Source organism: Oncorhynchus nerka, linkage group LG12, assembly GCF_034236695.1.
Source record: "Oncorhynchus nerka isolate Pitt River linkage group LG12, Oner_Uvic_2.0, whole genome shotgun sequence".
In the NCBI taxonomy this organism is placed as follows: domain Eukaryota; kingdom Metazoa; phylum Chordata; class Actinopteri; order Salmoniformes; family Salmonidae; genus Oncorhynchus; species Oncorhynchus nerka.
Genome location: NC_088407.1, coordinates 91301285 through 91315551, shown reverse-complemented (window position 1 = coordinate 91315551; position 14267 = coordinate 91301285). Strand labels below are relative to the sequence as shown.

Here is a 14267-nt window from a genome sequence, read left to right as displayed (position 1 = left end):
ATCCCTGTTAGCTTGTCACTGACTGTAGATGGAAGTCTGTTAGTTTTTCCCATGTTAATGTGTGGAGCTTGTTTCTCTAATGACATGCAGTCCTGTCAACTAAGCTGCTCCGGGTCAGTAGACCGAACACAACACAGTTTCTTAATCATTTAACCTTAGCCTCGATTAAACTGACCATGAATCCGTCTATGCTTTATTTCTATCTCTTGTTTATAAAAAAAAAACATAATAATTCAAATGTTTTATTAAAGATAAAAGGATAGTTTATAGGTATCATATTTGTCTCTCATTGGCTGAGCCAGTTAAAGTAATGACGTCTAGGCCTACAGGAATAAGAACCGCATTGAGGCATGCCCTTGCACGTAGCATTTGTGTGTGCGTGTGTGTGTGTGTGTGTGTGTGTGTGTGTGTGTGTGTGTAAGTGCGTGCGTGCGTGTGTGTTTTTCTTCTCACGTTTCGCTGTATGCTTTCGTTTCCCGCTAGGCCAATTAGGCTATGCCTTATATAAAAACCTATTGAAGGCCTACAAAACAGAGTGAAAGCCATTATCTCTTCAATTCTAGAATCAAGACAACGTAATGTCGATATATCAAATATTAGTTTAATATAGCTATAATATAAAATATAGTTTAGACCATTGTTGACGACATACAATCTGCATAGTCGTTCTGATTCAAATATAATCTAATGATTTCTGGCGAACTAAATAGAAAGATATATATACCTACTAATGTTAACGTGGACTCCCAATAGTTTCTGAATCCAGTCAACAAAAATATTGCGACAAATTCTTACATTGGCTAGCACTAGCCTATTTATGCAATTATAGATTGGATTTAGTCAGCTCATTTTAATTATTTCACAAAAATATGTATTTGTTAACCCACTAAGCTACGAACATATTTCTGATTCATCGATAACCAACTGGGGTAATTTTGACCCCAAGGAGAAACTATTGGAAAAAGCAACAATCACAGCAAAATATCAACTGCTTTCTAATCTAAAGATCAATAATCTTGTAATTAATGTTATCTGAAATAAAACATGACAAAATATATTAGCAAAATTACAGTTAATTGGCATATTCTGTAAAACAAAATAATAACCGTTTATTTTATATAATGTGCAGTTTTTTTCCCCAAAGTACAGTCCACATTAGTACTGACAAGTTAATTTGCCATTATTTGATTATAGTATAAATTAATTTCAGAACTATGTAGAAAATATTAATTTTGTCATATTTATGTGGTAAAAACAGCTACCATTTAAAGGTGCAGTACACCAACATTTCAAACAGACTTAATTTTATTTATATTATTATTTACAATAAATTATTCAATTAATTTCAAAACGTAATCTTGATAGACATTGACCAATAAATATGGTTTAGTTTTCTTTATTTACTTACCCCGACCCACATAGCCAGCATTAGCATAGCAGGGCGGCAGCGTAGCCTAGTGGTTAGAGCGTTGGACTAGTAACCGCAAGTTCAAATCCCTGAGCTGACAAGGTACAAAATCTGTCGTTCTGCCCCCTGAACAGGCAGTTAACCCACTGTTCCTAGGCCGTCATTGAAAATAAGAATTTGTTCTTAACTGACTTGCCTAGTAAAATAAATAAAAATAGCTGTTAGTGAAACAATGGGAATGGTAAGGGCTGTCATTGTAGTGCTTCAAAAAAGCATGCCCAAATCCTGGAAGTTACTTTAAACCAAAACCAAATGCACCCAAAATCTCAAAACAAGTTGCACATAAAAAATATTGGAAGATATTATAGGAATTCTGGTATTTATATAGCATTTTCAGTAGAATAACACTTTTTTGGGGGGATACACACCACTACAATGACAGACTTTAATGAGCTCATATCTAAGATCATTTGGATGTTATACGCTGTCATAACTAGTTATTAATGCATGGTAAATAAAACCATAAGCATGTGGATATAAGGTGCTCCATCTCTGCAGTGACACATCCCCCCTCTGGTGGCATGGATAACTTGCTATTGTGTCTCCAGAGAAACATAGATTCAAATAAAGGTCCTATCTGTCAAATTAGCAGAGGGACAAATTAGGTGTTTTTTTTTGGGGTTGGGGTCTAAATGACACCAAAGGACTTAAGTCCACATTGATAGAGAAACATTAAACAAATCATTTTGATTTTTGTTTTAAGAACAAGTTCATTAACAAAGTCATCAAATATTTGAATAATTTTATTATATATATAATATTTTGACCCCAGACGGTAGTTTGAGGGTTAATTGGCTTTATATTTCTGCTTTGTTATAATGATCCAATCAAATCAACTGTATTTATTTGTTCGATTCATTTAACTGCTGTACATAGTCTATCGGTAAATAGCCCACCCAATTTTACCTACCTCATCCCCATACTGTTTTTATTTATTTACTTTTCTGCTCTTTTGCACACCAATATCTCTACCTGTACATGACCATCTGATCATTTATCACTCCAGTGTTAATCTGCAAAATTGTAATTATTCGCCTACCTCCTCATGCCTTTTGCACACAATGTATATAGACTCTCTTTTTTTTCTACTGTGTTATTGACTTGTTAATTGTTTACTCCATGTGTAACTCTGTGTTGTTGTCTGTTCACACTGCTATGCTTTATCTTGGCCAGGTCGCAGTTGTAAATGAGAACTTGTTTTCAACTAGCCTACCTGGTAAAATAAAGGTGAAAAAAAAAAAAAACGATAGGCAGGCCAGGCCCTATGTTTGTTTTTAAATGAATTGACCATGCAAAAAGACCACTAAAAACCCATTTACTATGCAATAAGACCACTAAAAACCCATTTACCATGCAATAAGACCCCTGTAAACCCATTTACTATGCAATAAGACTCATGTAAACCCATTTACCATGCAATAAGACTCCTGTAAACCCATTTACTATGCAATAAGACCCCTGTAAACCCATTTACTAGGCAATAAGACTCCTGTAAACCCATTTACTATGCAATAAGACCCCTGTAAACCCATTTACTATGCAATAAGACCCCTGTAAACTCAATGGCTGTGTTATAACCCAATGGCTGTGTTATAACCCCATAATGGCTGTGTTATAACCCCATAATGGCTGTGTTATAACCCCATAATGGCTGTGTTATAACCCCATAATGGCTGTGTTATAACCCCATGGCTGTGTTATAACCCCATGGCTGTGTTATAACCCAATAATGGCTGTGTTATAACCCCATGGCTGTGTTATAACCCAATAATGGCTGTGTTATAACCCAATAATGGCTGTGTTATAACCCCATGGCTGTGTTATAACCCCATAATGGCTGTGTTATAACCCCATGGTTGTGTTATAACCCCATGGATGTGTTATAACCCCATGGCTCTGTTATAACCCAATAATGGCTGTGTTATAACCCCATGGCTGTGTTATAACCCCATGTCTGTGTTATAACCCCATAATGGCTGTGTTATAACCCCGTAATGGCTGTGTTATAACCCAATAATGGCTGTGTTATAACCCCATAATGGCTGTGTTATAACCCAATAATGGCTGTGTTATAACCCCATGGCTGTGTTATAACCCAATAATGGCTGTGTTATAACCCAATAATGGCTGTGTTATAACCCCATAATGGCTGTGTTATAACCCCATGGCTGTGTTATAACCCCATGGCTGTGTTATAACCCCATGGCTGTGTTATAACCCCATGGCTGTGTTATAACCCAATAATGGCTGTGTTATAACCCAATAATGGCTGTGTTATAACCCCATGGCTGTGTTATAACCCCATGGCTGTGTTATAACCCCATGGCTGTGTTATAACCCCATGGCTGTGTTATAACCCCATGGCTGTGTTTAAGAGCCTTTAGCCTCTAAACAGCCAATCAACATGTTGTTCTACCGCATAATTCCATGGGTAATTATTTTCTAATGCTCCACTCTGAGCATTAGAGCATATTAGGGGGACAATTATTAACTTTCCAAAGTGTATTAGAGTGCAACACGATGAAAGCCAAACACAAGCCATAGGCTACATAGGTCCTTGGAGGAATAGCCTACACTACAGGCTGCCCGCGAACTTACTTTTTTATATTCTGTAATATTTTGACAAATGATTCGATCATTCAGTGCGGGGTTCAACAGCTGTAGCAATAGACGGACATCCAGGACGTGTGACTACAGCTAACCGAGTCATAGACTACTGCAGTAGAGATGGATCACCTCACGGGTGGAAATGTCTCCATGGAAACAACATTGATATAGTTAATATTATCAGCGGAGCGGCGATACAGGTTTAGAGAAGTCTAACCCACACTATAATGTGCCGTCGTGACTGAGAGAGTCTTTGTTCACCGGGGCATGAATCTCGTTCGACAAAAAAAAAAAATCAAAAAGTTAATTGAAGGCCTATTTTAATCTATCTGTGTCCTGGCATCCACAATAAATCCACAATAAAATCCACAATAAATCGCCATCTGAAATTATATTAAATTATAACCCAACTATTCTGAAGGTATAACATCTTAGAAAGAACGGAGTTGTACATGCCAAGCAATAATGACAATAAAGGGTGTAACAATATATTTGTAAAACTTGTTTTTATTTTATTGTCTTATTAGCCTATTCGTTTTCGATCATAAAGAGGTTTCACAAGTACACTGCGTTTTTCCATAATATAATTATACATGATAATTATCAGCTATAGGCCTATATGTCTATTAACTATGAAAATCCAAAACGAACTAAAAAAATCTAATATTCCTATAGGATCGCTTTTAGCCCTAAATGACCAACTACTGTGATCTTTCTGATCGAGGTTAGAATTCACATTAGTAGGCTGTTTAGGTCATGTTATTAACTGAAAGAGGGCTATTTAAAAGAGGTGCCATATTGCAAAGACTAATTATAATATAGGCCTAAGAGTCAGTATATATATCTCTGCTATAAGGATGAGATTTCCAATTTCTGCTGATGAAGCCGTTTAGTCAATCATTACGCTTCATTATCACGGGGTTGTGATATCCAAAATGACTGTTAACTTAAACCAGTGGGTTGGACTTTGATTTTAAAACGCGTATTTCCTCCATATTAAACTGAGAGGCTATCTAATATCACATAAACAAACAGTCATAGTAATTAGAAGTAATAACAACCTCATGAAAACGTCATTTTGACGGAGCTCTCTTCAGAAACCACAAGCGGTCTTGGCGCGGGGCACACAGGCAGTGTTTCCAAGCGGTTTGGTCTGAGGAGACAGGAGGAGAAATAGAAACATCGGGATGGCGCACTGACGTCACTTATGACCGGGAGGCTTTGACGTATTTTCCCATGAGCATATTATTGGTATTATAGGCTTCGCTTTAATGGAGAGAAAACTGTCATTGTCAACCTTGTAAACACGGATTTCATTTCAATTTGATAATAAATGTGTTCATGGATATTCAACCTGAATAGTTTTGCTTGTGTTGTCTTTATACAATGAGCAAAATGTCACCCGATGAAAAAAATCGACTATGGGTCACTATACTATTCTTTTTACATGAACCTATTGTTGTTTTTGAAGTTGCTGTACGTCATCTCCAACTCCAATCCTGCCTCTGTCCTAAATCCAGGCGCCAGGTAGTTGTGAGAACTCATTGGCAGGTGTACTCGTCCAATCAGCACCATTTAGCTTCAGCCCCGTTGCCCCTTGCCTGCACCACATCCCAGTCCTCTGGGTTCCAGAACGTTGACGCACACATTTCGCCTCATATTCTTCCTGACACGAAACGCAGCTCCGCGGATCAGGCGTCGCGTCACTAACTCAAAAGGTGCTCAAGGTTCCCGCTCAGAACATCGGTCCAGGGGGGGCCACTACCGTAGGTTAACCGTTGGTGCTCACTATGCCTTTTTGAAGGGGTACCATTGTGACTGGCTTAAAGAGTAAGTTACAAGATATATTCTTTTTTTTCTGGATTTCTATACGTGAAGTGAGGAAGATGTTTTCGTCCGCGGGTAAACGCTGTTTTACGATAGAATCCTTGGTGGCCAAAGAAAACCCTCTAACCACGGAAGATCCCATCCGACCCACGGCTTTGACTTATTCCAACCCCACTGACGCTTTCATGAACGGGTACCAGAGTCCCACCGGCAGGTCTCTGTATCAGAACCCGGAGCTGGTGTTCCCTGAGTCAGTCAACCACCCAGGGCTGACCATGAACCCCCACCAGCTAGGAGGGGGCCACCTACAACACCCTGCACACTTCTTTGGGACGCAACACCGAGACCCTCTTAACTTCTACCCCTGGGTTTTACGGAACAGGTTCTTCGGACACAGATTTCAAGGTAAAATGATTGATTGATTGATTGATTGATTGTGTGTCTTGTTTTCTCAATCTCAATAGCTAATGTCAAGCAGCCCAAGTTACAGGTTAATTAAATAAAAATAATGCCTCTGGGCTGCTTGTGTTTTTAGAATAAAGGACTAAACTATGTGACCTACACTGCATGCGCTCAGAAATGTCCATTTCACAGATTAATGATTGACAACAATTAGGCTACGATAATGATGATGTTAATCATTCATTTTCATCTATGTTAAACATGATCAGTTAATATTTGTTTTTATGGCAATATTATTGACAACGAGGGGATGGTCTTTATAGTTAACCTTGCTTTTCAGCCGCAGGTGAACATAAGAAAATAGTCAGTGGTGTAAAGTACTAAGTTAAAAATCGTTTAATATACTACTTCAGTATTTTTTTGTTGTTGTTGGTGTCTGTACTTCACTTTACAATTTATATGTGGACAACTTTTGCTTTATTACAGTCATAAAGAAAATTGTCATTTAAAAAACAACTTTTTTACATTTCCCTGACACCCAAAAGTACTCGTTACATTTTAAATGTTTAGCAGTACAGGACAATGGTCAAATTCACGCAGTTATCAAGAGAACATCTCGGGTCCCACTGCCTCTGATCTGGCGGAGTAGGTGATGCCAGAATATTGGAGCGTGACCTCTGGCTATCCGTAAATTAAAACAAAACAAGGAAATGGTGGCATCTGGTTTACTTAATATATGGATTTTTAAATGATGTATACTTATTTATACTTTTATACTTTTGATACTTAAGTATATTTTAGCAATTACATTTACTTTAGATACTTAAGTATATTTAAAACAAAGTACTTTTAGATCTTAAATCAAGTAGTATTTTACTGAGTGACTTTCTCTTTTACTGTAGTCTATTTCTATTAAGGTATTTTTCACTTTTTACTCAAGTGGGACAATTGGGTATTTTTCCACCCCTGGAAATAAGTAGCTATAGTGGATGTGAGATAGAGTGCACTTATCTACAACACGCTTTGGTAAAAAGGAAAACGTCAATGAGTTGTGAAAACCAAACATCTCAACGCAGAGTAGCACATGTTTTACTTTTCCCATGAGGTGAAGACATGTCGATAAAAAAACGAAATAAACAACAACAACATTAAGTTGAGGAGAATGCACACTAAAATTCACCAAACCAGAATGAATGCACACTAAAATTCACCAAACCAGAATGAATGCACACTAAAATTCACCAAACCAGAAACGCACACTAAAATTCACCAAACCAGAATGAATGCACACTAAAATTCACCAAACCAGAATGAATGCACACTAAAATTCACCAAACCAGAAACGCACACTAAAATTCGCCAAACCAGAAATGCACACCAAAATTCTTCAACATTGATAAGATAGCTCATGCTATTGCATGCTAAAATATCCATCTGCATTATAATTTTCATATCAGTGAACAAATTCCTTCGGTCTCTACAAAGTTAGTAGGTAAATCAGCTTATAGTTTCTATGCATCCCATCTTCCCTATCACTTCCGGGTGCCTCTCCGGCAGCTGCAATTGTTTCATTGAGGACATATTGCTGATTTGTGTATATTTGTATTGTAATTTATTTTGTGAATTGTGTGCGTGCAGGGTTTCCTTGTGAAACAGACCTTTGTCTCAGTGCCACTCCCTGTTATAATAACGGTAAACTAAATATATAGCACAGCAAGCTAACATGTTATATCACCTGTTATAATAAAGGTAAACTAAATATATAGCACAGCAGGCTAACATGTTATATCACCTGTTATAATAAAGGTAAACTAAATATATAGCACAGCAAGCTAACATGTTATATCACCTGTTATAATAAAGGTAAACTAAATATATAGCACAGCAAGCTAACATGTTATATCACCTGTTATAATAAAGGTAAACTAAATATATAGCACAGCAAGCTAACATGTTATATCACCTGTTATAATAAAGGTATGAAGTCAATTATACAGATGATAAAATATGTAGGAATCTGTTTTCCTTTAGATCTGAAGTCCAGGTTAACGGAGTGCATCTAAAGTCCAGGTTAACGGAGTGCATCTGAAGTCCAGGTTAACGGAGTGCATCTAAAGTCCAGGTTAACGGAGTGCATCTGAAGTCCAGGTTAACGGAGTGCATAGCTAACCAGTCTATTTTCCCACGGCACCATGGCTGGTTCCCCCACACATCGGGCCACAGCCAAAGGAAATATTGTCTTTGTCACGCGGTTACTCCCACTGTGAATTTATTCCTAATCACACGAAACCACTATCTGAGTGAGTGGGCCGATCGTGCACAACGATTTTATTCCCAAATGTTCTCTCAAATTTGGTATTTTTATGCCAACTTTTTACTGCCAATTTATATGTCTCACATCACTTGTAAATGTTTTTGTCTCAAACCGCTTTTTTTTAATACACACAGGGACCTATATGCACTACAGTCGATGAATCTAACATTTTACGAGAGGTTATATTTAGGCTAACTCTCCCTAATGTTCCTGTGTGACTTCATTTAATAGGTCTGCTATACAATATAGGCTATTTGGACACGATCAAGTATTCTCAATTTTTGAACACAGGTTTCATAGTGTTCTCAATTTAAAGGAGGCACATGACGTCGTTGATGAGTTAAACACTGACTCATATATATGTCTATACAGCGCCAATGTAGGCCTCCATTTAATCAGTAGACCTAGATTTTATATCGCAACAATTAAGGCTATAACATCTAGGTCTACTGTTTAAATTGAGGCCTACATTGACGCTGTATAGACATTACAACGCCGAATAGACTATACTTCAAACTACACCAAGAGTTTATAAACTCGCCTTTGAAACCAACAGGGCGTGTGCTGTTCTCTTCCACCTCACTGCACATCAAAACGCGCCTCGTGTTGCTCAGTGTGTTCATTGCTTCGATCTAAATCCCACTGTGATTTCCCTCTCCTTCCCTCTCCCTCTCTCTGCCCCCAGGAAATGATGTTTCCCAAGATAGCATGCTCCTTCACGGCCCGTTCGCCCGGAAACCCAAGCGGATCCGCACCGCCTTCTCCCCGTCGCAGCTCCTGCGGCTTGAACGGGCGTTCGAGAAGAATCATTACGTAGTAGGAGCGGAGAGGAAACAGCTGGCCAACAGTCTGAGTCTGTCTGAAACACAGGTGAGGTCTCTACCCAGTATTGAATTGTATTGAACACAGTTCGGGAATATATAAATCATCAGTAATACAGCCCAAACGCATTCTGCAAACTGCGTTGATAAATTGAGGGTTATGAAGCCTGCTTCTTCATCGAAATAAAATATCTTCAACAACATACATATATTTTTTAATACAAGTTTGTAATAAGTCTTAATAACAAGCATATAAAATCAGCAAATTATTCATATTTAGTTGTTATTAGTAAATAAAACAATTTCAGTGTATTATGTATTAGTTCGATGGACGGATCGTTATTCCGTTATACTCCGTGAAATAAACATTTTAAACCGGATCCATACACATGATTTAAAATATTATTGCAACTAAAATGTCATTATTATTATCATTAATATTCAATTGTAATTATTATTGACGTTGTATAAAAACTGTATTAGGCTATTAGGCTAACCATTAGTATGTCTGGAAAACTTTCGCTCTTTCCTGCAGGTATAATTAGGACTATAGTTCACACAGAACCAATATCGACACATTTTTACGCTGGAATGACCTGTTAGCGAAAGGCCTACGATAAGAAAACATCTGACTAGGCGATTGTGGAAATGTATTGTCAAGTTCACTGAGTCATCTAATAATCAGTTAAAAACAGGTAATGTGAGCTCCATTTCCAATACGTTCTTATTGGAAAAATAGTTGATCTAGCCTGATGAACAAAAAAATACGATATTCTTTAGGCAGAACATAAAGCGCCAACATAACGTAGCCTACAGTGAAATAATGACACATATTTTAGTCAAATCCAAATGAATAACTCGACATTTTGATACAAACTCTTTCACTGCCCATGAAGAGTAGCGCTAATGGGGATCCATAATAAATACAAATACTCTCCTGCATTATTCTCGCTAGTTTTTCCAGGATATAATTTATTATTAAAAACAATCTATGTACCTACTATAAAAAAAGGCCTATATACTATTAAAAAAAGAAGGCCTCTATGACATAATGTTGTTGAAATGAAATAGGCGCTGGTTGTTGAATGCAAATAATCGCGGGGAAAAAAATCTTTATAATTTCTCTTCAATAATGGTAAGGTATCGTCTGACTGCCGGCGACCTAACTTCCAGAGGATATCACCGTGAAACGAATCGCCACCAGCATCATTAGGACTCTAATTAATTACAATAGGTTACCCTTACCCTCTCCTTGGCAGCCTTGAAAGTTGCTTATAACGACAACTAATACATTAAGAATGACATCATGACCAAACATCGTTAAATCAATTAACTTGGGCACCTTGGTGTTGATATGTAAATTATAATATGCAGCGAACAGTTTTTGATGTTGAGTGTAGCTATTCAACCAGTTTTGTTTTCTTTTCTAGCGCTATTTTTTTTTGCAAATAGTAGCTATTTATGAAGATTGTACTTGCAACGATCATGATATGGCTGTTTAACGCACTAAATGCATATTTTGTGGGGTAAATTTCGGGCCAAAACAATAGTGAAACATAGCATCCACGGAGAGAAAGACAGAGTTCCCCTCTGATGGTTTTGGTTGTTGTTGTTGAGAAGTTGAAGAGGAGAGAGGACTGAGAGGACAGAGGAGGATGCTGAGAGGACTGAGAGGAGAGAGGACTGAGAGGAGAGAGGACTGAGAGGACTGAGAGGACTGAGAGGACTGAGAGGAGAGAGGACTGAGAGGACTGAGAGGAGAGAGGACTGAGAGGAGGATGCTGAGAGGAGAGAGGACTGAGAGGAGAGAGGACTGACAGGAGGATGCTGAGAGGAGAGAGGACTGAGAGGAGAGAGGACTGACAGGAGGATGCTGAGAGGAGAGAGGACTGAGAGGAGGATGCTGAGAGGAGAGAGGACTGAGAGGAGGATGCTGAGAGGAGAGAGGACTGAGAGGAGAGAGGACTGACAGGAGGATGCTGAGAGGAGAGAGGACTGAGAGGAGAGAGGACTGAGAGGAGAGAGGACTGACAGGAGAGAGGACTGACAGGAGGATGCTGAGAGGAGAGAAGACTGAGAGGAGAGAGGACTGAGAGGAGGAGAGAGGACTGAGAGGACTGAGAGGACTGAGAGGAGAGAGGACTGAGAGGACTGAGAGGACTGACAGGAGGATGCTGAGAGGAGAGAGGACTGAGAGGAGAGAGGACTGAGAGGAGAGAGGACTGAGAGGACTGAGAGGAGTATGCTGAGAGGATCTTCCCAGAATAGAGGAGCCAATAAAATGAAATATATGTCCTTAATTAGAGGTCTCTAATGTCCCTGTCTTCCTCCCCAGGTGAAGGTGTGGTCCAGAATATAGATGTCTCTAATGTCCCTGTCTTCCTCCCCAGGTGAAGGTGTGGTCCAGAATATAGATGTCTTTAATGTCCCTGTTTTCCTCCCCAGGTGAAGGTGTGGTCCAGAATATAGATGTCTTTAATGTCCCTGTCTTCCTCCCCAGGTGAAGGTGTGGTCCAGAATATAGATGTCTCTAATGTCCCTGTCTTCCTCCCCAGGTGAAGGTGTGGTCCAGAATATAGATGTCTCTAATGTCCCTGTCTTCCTCCCCAGGTGAAGGTGTGGTCCAGAATATAGATGTCTTTAATGTCCCTGTCTTCCTCCCCAGGTGAAGGTGTGGTTCCAGAACAGGAGGACTAAATACAAGAGACAGAAGCTGGAGGAGGAGGGGCCTGACTGTCATCAGAAGAAGAAAGGAAACCACCACATCAACAGATGGAGGCTTGCCACCAAGCAGGGCAGCTCAGAGGACATTGATGTCACCTCTGAGGACTGAGAATACCCCCCACCCCACCCCCCTTATGTCCCCTTCCTCCTCCTCCCCTGGCCCCCTACTCCCATGGCCTCCTACACCCTTCTACCCTCCTACTCCCCTGCCCCCTCCCCCACATTCCCTGGCCTCCTACACCCTTCTACCCTCCCCCCCCACATTCCCTGGCCTCCTACACCCTCATACCCTTCTACTCCCCCCCCACATTCCCTGGCCTCCTACACCCTCATACCCTTCTACTCCCCCCCCACATTCCCTGGCCTCCTACACCCTCATACCCTCTCCCCCCCACATTCCCTGGCCTCCTACACCCCCCCCCACATTCCCTGGCCTCCTACACCCTCATACCCTTCTACTCCCCCCACACATTCCCTGGCCTCCTACACCCTCATACCCTTCTACTCCCCATACCCTGTGTCCCCTTTCTGAGGACCAAAGTCAAGACCCTATTTATTATGTCAAGTTATGAAGTATAATGACATGTTACAAGAAGAAAAATACCACCCCCCCCCCCTCTAAAGGACTAAAAGTATTTGATAAGTTTCTTCAACAACAGCCAGAGAGGAGTGTTTTGAGTCGACGGTCGGTGATGCAGAGAAAAAACAGATTTTATGACACTTGACTTGTATCGGTGGTGTTCCATCTTGCGTCATATACGGCTTCTCTGATCTCATCTATCTAATGATCTTTGGTGTATGACTTACAACAGCCGGAGCCGAGTAAGGTTTTTGTTTTGTGTTTTTATTTTGACACAATGTAAGGATTTTATTACATGATAGGTCGTTCACACTTAAAGGCCGTTTCTGTCCTGCATTTTGAGGAAACATATACAAACATATAAAATTCTAAGATAATTTTTCTTCAGTTTCATAACCGGGCCACGGTTCAGTTGTTGAACGTTGCAGATAGAAATGCCACGAACAGAACCGACATGTTTGTTCTACAGAGCATATTTCTACGTGAACGTTCCTGCTGAACTCGTCTCTGGTGTGCGTACGACACAGGTATCCACACGTTCACTACTCACTGTCGGTGGACTGCAGTATGGATGAGGATTAAAGGTCATCAGGACTCAATGCTGGCTGGGGTAGAATGCTGGCTGGGGTACCGACAGACATATTGACATCAATTTAAATATCAAACATATAAAAATGTAACAATAAAGTGTAACAATAAATAAAGATGTTTTAGAAACAAGAACATAAAAAAAACTAATTAATTTGTCTGGTGAAAATTATTTCTGAGCTATGCTAGCTTGCTCATAGTCTCCTAATGGTCTTGAGAATGACCAGGTAAGGCTGGTCAGAAAGGTAAGGCAGGTAGGCAGGTAAGAAAGGTAAGGCAGGTAAGAAAGGTAAGGCAGATAAGAAAGGTAAGGCAGGTATGGCAGGTATGGCAGATAAGGCAGGTATGGCAGATAAGGCAGGTATGGCAGGTAAGGCAGGTATGGCAGGTAAGGCAGGTATGGCAGATAAGGCAGGTATGGCAGATAAGGCAGGTATGGCAGGTATGGCAGATATGGCAGATAAGGCAGGTATGGCAGGTATGGCAGGTAGGCAGGTAAGGCAGGTATGGCAGATAAGGCAGGTATGGCAGATAAGGCAGGTATGGCAGGTATGGCAGATAAGGCAGGTATGGCAGATAAGGCAGGTATGGCAGGTATGGCAGGTATGGCAGGTAAGGCAGGTATGGCAGGTAAGGCAGGTATGGCAGGTAAGGCAGGTATTGCAGATAAGGCAGGTATGGCAGATAAGGCAGGTAAGGCAGGTATGGCAGATAAGGCAGGTAAGGCAGGTAAGGCAGGTAAGTCAGTTATGCTGGAGGGACTAGATGAGAGCACCGTTAGTTTAGTTAACAGGTGCCAGGCGTGTTACCCTCAACAGCCTCCTTTATCCTCCAACAGACAGAACATGATCCCCTAAAGTCTGTACTACCACCCCATCCCTCTCACCTCTATAAACAGAGTAACAGTAGATACTACCACCACCCCATCCCTCTCAC

General features: G+C 40.1%; 1 protein-coding gene across 1 annotated transcript; it reads left to right on the top strand.

The window, feature by feature from the left end:
- Window positions 1-5661: 5661 nt before the first annotated feature.
- Window positions 5662-12440, top strand: emx1 (empty spiracles homeobox 1). Its single transcript, XM_029656397.2, has 3 exons — window positions 5662-6307; window positions 9304-9488; window positions 12105-12440. Exons 1-3 carry the CDS (start codon window positions 5962-5964, stop codon window positions 12270-12272), a joined length of 699 nt encoding a protein of 232 aa, XP_029512257.1. The 5' UTR covers window positions 5662-5961; the 3' UTR covers window positions 12273-12440.
- Window positions 12441-14267: the final 1827 nt, after the last annotated feature.